General features: G+C 35.6%; 1 protein-coding gene across 1 annotated transcript in view; it reads right to left on the reverse strand.

Annotated features, from left to right (window-relative positions):
• Positions 1 to 1,932: 1,932 nt before the first annotated feature.
• LOC107698052 (tetratricopeptide repeat protein 14-like) overlaps positions 1,933 to 4,733 on the reverse strand; it is a 10,980-nt gene continuing 8,179 nt past the window's right edge. The window contains exon 11 of the mRNA XM_016498965.1: positions 1,933 to 2,945. Within this exon, the coding sequence (XP_016354451.1) occupies positions 2,213 to 2,945 (733 nt within the window). The 3' untranslated portion in view covers positions 1,933 to 2,212. The remainder of the gene's footprint in view (positions 2,946 to 4,733) is intronic.

Here is a 4,733-nt window from a genome sequence, read left to right on the forward strand (position 1 = left end):
TTATTAACAACATGAAGTGCATTAAATATAACGGTTTCCCAAACTGGGGCTCCTGAAGGAACTGCAGGGGGTTTGTGAGTTTAACGAAAAGCTAACAATTAATTAAATCATAATGTAAAATTAAACTAAATCATTTTAAAATAACAATCAAAACAAAACACTTACTAAAAAAGATGAAATATTTTATTTATCTGCATGTCATGTGACCATTAACCAACATTAGAGAACCGTGAACATGCAAATGTGTTATTAACGTATTCCCTTAAAATCTCAGGAGTACTTAAAGTAAATATATTAGGTGAAAGAAGTTCGGCTGACAAGTAAGGTTGGAAATCCCTGCTTTACACGTAAATAAGAAATAATGTGAATTTGTGCACTTTAATGTGTTTGAAAGACAAAAGCTTTTCAAAGACTTGTGTGCATGTGTAATCAATAAAAAAGTAACTGTAGTCTTAATATATATATATATATATATATATATAACATTTAAAATTTGAATATAATCTAATTACAAGTACTTTATTTTTGGATTAGTTAATGGAATCAGTTACTAGTGTTGCTAGCTGCATTTAATATACATTTAAACTAATATATTTTCATTTAATTGCAGTCATCATGAAATTACGTGCCCAAAACATAATTCAGTTCACACTTATCTGTATTCTTTTAAAGTAACCAATATTCATTATAGCTACAATATATTTTAAAATGGAAGTTCCTTACAAGGGGATTATCATATTTTCTGGGGTCCTTGGTATTGAACAGTCAAGACCCGTTCTACAATTAAGCAGTAACTAAGCAGTTGTAGTCCCTCTCCTGTAAATCAATGAATAAAATTAAACTTTATAAATACGGTCTTTTTCTTTCATTGTTTCTTGCTTCATTGAAAATGACCTGCATGTGTTGCATCTTGACCTTATCTTGACTGTATTCCAGTTAATGGAAGGCTGAATTATAATATGAGGCAAAAGGACATCAAAAGTCCATTACAGAGGAAGCCCAGTGTTATACTGCCCTCTGATGGACTGCACACTGAATTTTGGGGGGGGGTGGGGAGTGATATTTTCAATTAATATTCATATGTACAGTGGTAATATCAAACTAAAACAATAATCAAATAAATATATCAAATATATGAATATTCATAGTACTTTCAACTATCTATCTTAAATTATTTCAGATGTTTTTACGAAACCAAACATATCATCTATTGAATATTGTTTAAATTGGTCATCACTTTACAGATTTTGTCCATTTCCGAGCTAAGTGCTTTTAGAAACAAGCACACACACACACACACACACACACAAAAACACACACACAAACACAAAAACACACACACACACACACACACACACACACCCACACACACACACACACACACACACACAAAAACACACACACACACACACACACACACACACCCACACACACACACACACACACACACACAAAAACACACACACACACACACACACACACACACCCACACACACACACACACACACACACACAAAAACACACACACACACACACACACACACACACCCACACACACACACACACACACACACACAAAAACACACACACACACACACACACACACACACAAAAACACACACAAATCAGAATTTTTTTTTTCAATCATATTGTATTTTCAAATTTTAATAATTCATTATAATATCAACAAAGAGCATTAAACTGAACCTTAAGTTGTTAAGCTTGACCAGAGCATATTTCTCCAAGTCTGTTTTACATTTTAGTGTGTTAAATCCTAAAACTTGAATGTGGCTTAGTTGATGACTTGGCTTTCTGAAACCCTGCTGGAACACCACTTTGCATCCCGTAGGAAACCATTTATACCTTTAATATACAGTGTTATATTAAAGGTAATATATATATATATATATATATATATATATAGATATAAAGGTAACAACAGACAGAGCAAACCATGACCATTACATTCATTTATTTGAACACTGACATTATACTGAATGCAAATTATAATACTGAGGCATCATTCACCTCACAAATTTTGGCTTTGCTCCCCACTTCCCCCTCCACAAACAAATCTAACCTCAAATTATGAAACTAAACAGTTCTGATCAACCTATCATTAACTATCATATATTTCAATCGCTATACTTGAGGGTTAAACCTGCTAGTTCTAGTAATGAAAGCACCACTAGTGTTACTCTTGACAGCTCTTTTACTTTTTCAGCGTTTTTTCCTTCTCAAATTCAGAGACTTGACTGAAAATGTCAAACAAGTTGGAAGGGACATCTTTTTTGAGGGTTACACCTGAAGACTTCCCGCCATCATCTTGACCACGACTATTTCTCTCCGCTCTATCCATCTTCTCATTCCCGCCTCGCTCCGACTCGCTACGTTTTCTGCCTTGCGAGGAAAATTCCTTAGTGTGTCGCTCAGATCTGTGGGAGTATTCGGACTGGGTTGAAGAGGAAGAATCCCTCCGGTTTCTGGCATGCTCAGACGTGCTCGGAGTCCTGTGTCGATCTGTAACTTGGCCGTTCACACCAGGACGTCCCAGTCTAGACGCTTCAGGCTGGGCTCCATATGTGACGTTCTCCAGGCTTCTGTCGATAGCATCATCTAACTTACCTCTGCCGTCTTCGTGTCGGCTTTTGCCCCAAGACTGTTCTCCTTCGCTGATAAGTTTGCTTATGGATTGTTTCTGGTCGATGTAGGAAGCGGAGGTGTTAGCAGGAGCGGGAAACCACTCTGTGTCAGCTTCCGCCGTTTTATCGCTACAAGACGACACTCTCCTCTTGTGTTTCTTACTGCCATGAGATGAGCGCCGGCGCTTGTGTTTCCGTTTCTTCGGTTTTTTGCGACTCGATGGAGGCGAGTCGTCGCTTGTAGTTGAGGACGTATCTGAAGATGTAGAGAACGAGGTCGACCGCTTCCTTTTCTTCTTCATTCTAAATGGAAGCAAACATCACGCTGAAACGAGCAGGGCATTGTGAGCGCCCATCAGAAAATGGAGCATCAGCAAAGATTAAAACAGTAAAATAGAAGAGTTCTTACCTTGTTTTGATGGAAGAAATACTCAAAGATTTCAATGGTCACATACACAATGCAACGTTTGTGCGACTGATTTTATAAATCAGGGCTAGGCAATATAGTTTAACACTTTCTGGCTTTCACTAAGCTAGAATTTCTATCTTTTTCTTTTTTTGTTTTTTTTTTTTGCTAAAAAGTAGTCTCTGTTCTTGCGATGCATGCTCAGATTTATTCAACAATATATTCTGGGGACCATGGAAATTTTGAGAAAATTATCAAAAATGCTGGCGGTGACTGGCAACTTTTTTTTTTTTTTTTGTAAATGCTGACTGGGAAAGAGTAAATAAAAATGTTAATATTTTTAGATTTTGAAGATATTCAATATATGTATCTCACTAGTTATGTTATATTTATGTTAATAGTTATGCATAAGTGATGGACCAAAATTTATTTTTTTTAAACCCAAAATAACGTTTCACTAAATTTGGGTAATTACACTCTTTATGCTATTCAGAGTGCTGTATTCTCAGTCGATAAATTAAACTATTTGCATTAAATTAGCCAAAGAGCCTCTCAATATTTCAGCCGAACAAATTTTCACATAACTGCAATTAATGATTTCAGCTCTCCAAACCCATTTCGTCTAAAAGCGAAAATTTATTCTTTTGCCGTTTCAGCTGAATATTTTTGGTTGCAGAAATGTTAGTGCATTACTAACATATGGACTCCATAAGCACTGTGACAAACAAGTTGTTAAATCAGAGCTCTGATACACCAAATCAACAGAGCTGATTCACATAAACCAATCAAACGTAGAGTACAACTCAAATAGCACTACAAGAATGGATTGTGAAACTAATGTCTCAATCTTTAAGAAACATAACGGCCAATAATAGTGCATTTAAAAATACAAATGAAGTGCATCATGGTATTTACAATATTGCTTAAAGGGATAGTTCACCCAAAAGTGAAATTTCTGTCATTATTTACTCACCCTGAAGTTGTTCCAAACCAAACAGTTGACGGTAGTCATTGACTTCTATAGTATGGAAAAAAATACTATTAATGGCTGCCGTTGACTTCTAAATATCTTCTTTTGTGACCAGCAAATGAAACGGGTTTGAAACAAGCGAGTACATTTTCATTTTTGGGGGATCCATCCCTTTAACATCATGTCACCAGAATAATTATGGCAAATACATTGTGAATATTCAATATATTGCCCAGCCCTATCTTAAATGTTGAATTGTTTAATGCGTGTATGGAAATGCTCAAGCTCTTTTAAATAAGATGTATTCTGACAGGCTGTCAATCTTTTTATTGTTCATCAGCTGAAAAAAAAAAAATCTGAAACTCTGAAAGTGATTCCAACGATATTGTTCCTCTGTTCCTCTTATTATTCACATTATTAATATTAATCAATTATAGTTGTCTTTCTTGGTGTGAACGGCACTTAAATGCCAAAAAATATGAATGAGATATGCAGAGCAATTTTTATACTCTTCCTAATGTATCACTATTTTGCCCTTTATTTGCTCTCTTTGCACTTGCTGCTCTTCCACTTGTTGGAACACTGTTTTCAACCCTGAAAGGTGGTTTTCAAACCAGTTTCAGACCAGTTTCAAACCAGTTTTTTTTTAATCAGAGTGTTTTATTGCATGCTAGTCACACAAAACATCAGCTTTTCAGGTACATGGGCAGGGAAT

The sequence above is a fragment of the Sinocyclocheilus anshuiensis genome, unplaced genomic scaffold (assembly GCF_001515605.1).
Source record: "Sinocyclocheilus anshuiensis isolate Anshui unplaced genomic scaffold, SAMN03320099.WGS_v1.1 scaffold1501, whole genome shotgun sequence".
Lineage (NCBI taxonomy): Eukaryota > Metazoa > Chordata > Actinopteri > Cypriniformes > Cyprinidae > Sinocyclocheilus > Sinocyclocheilus anshuiensis.